This window comes from Corapipo altera, unplaced genomic scaffold (assembly GCF_003945725.1).
Source record: "Corapipo altera isolate COAL_440 unplaced genomic scaffold, ASM394572v1 77b, whole genome shotgun sequence".
In the NCBI taxonomy this organism is placed as follows: domain Eukaryota; kingdom Metazoa; phylum Chordata; class Aves; order Passeriformes; family Pipridae; genus Corapipo; species Corapipo altera.
Window position 1 is genome coordinate 2,923,309 of NW_020884933.1, and position 824 is coordinate 2,924,132.

At 61.2% G+C, this 824-nt stretch overlaps 1 protein-coding gene across 30 annotated transcripts in view; it reads right to left on the bottom strand.

The window, feature by feature from the left end:
- Positions 1-824, bottom strand: part of NFASC (neurofascin) — an 84,774-nt gene that overhangs the window by 36,987 nt on the left and 46,963 nt on the right. For all 30 annotated transcript variants that reach the window (XR_003530356.1, XM_027659709.1, XM_027659727.1 and 27 more), the window contains one exon: positions 203-400. Coding sequence is in view for 29 of the 30 variants with exons in the window: in XM_027659709.1 (XP_027515510.1) it covers positions 203-400 (198 nt within the window). In the remaining variant the exon portion in view is untranslated. The remainder of the gene's footprint in view (positions 1-202; positions 401-824) is intronic.

Genomic DNA, 824 nt, shown 5'->3' on the forward strand with positions numbered 1-824 from the left:
GTTTGTGGGGTCACACACCATGAAGTTTGTGGGGTCACACACCATGAGTTTTCTGGGGTCACACACCGTGAGGTTTGTGGAGTCTCACACCACAAGGTTCGTAGGGTCACATCACAAGGTTTGTGGGGTCAATGAGGGAAGAGCCCTCCTGGGGAGTGGACAGGGTGGATCAGCCCAGCAGGGTGGGCCGGGGGTAACTCACGTGCCCCGTTGGTCTGGTACCGCTCCGAGGGCGCGCTGGGCACGCTGCTGCCCACGTCGTTGACGGCGATCACCCGGAACTGGTAGTTGACGTACGGGGCCAGGCTCAGCACGGCCGAGTTGACGCTCCCGGGGTACCTGGAGTGGTTGTGCCACATTCCCGGCTGGAAGCGATCCTCCTCGAACTGCACGATGTAGTCTGGGGGGAGAGGAGAGGGAGGGCTGGGTGAGGGGCTGGGTGAAGGGGTGGGTGAAGGGTTGGTGAAGGGTTCTGTGAAGGGTTGGTGAAGGGTTGGGTGAAGGGTTGGGTGAAGGGATGGGTGAAGGGATGGGTGAAGGGCTGAGTGAAGAGTTGGTGAAGGGCTGGGTGAAGGGTTGGGTGAAGGGTTGGGTGAAGGGTTGGGTGAAGGGTTGGTGAAGGGTTGGGTGAAGGGTTGGGTGAAGGGTTGGTGAAGGGTTGGTGAAGGGTTCTGTGAAGGGCTGGGTGAAGGGCTGGGTGAGGGGCTGGGTGAGGGGCTGGGTGAAGGGTTCTGTGAAGGGTTGGATGAAGGGTTGGTGAAGGGCTGGGTGAAGGGTTGGGTGAAGGGCTGGGTGAAGGGCTGGGTGAGGGGCTGGGTGAAGGG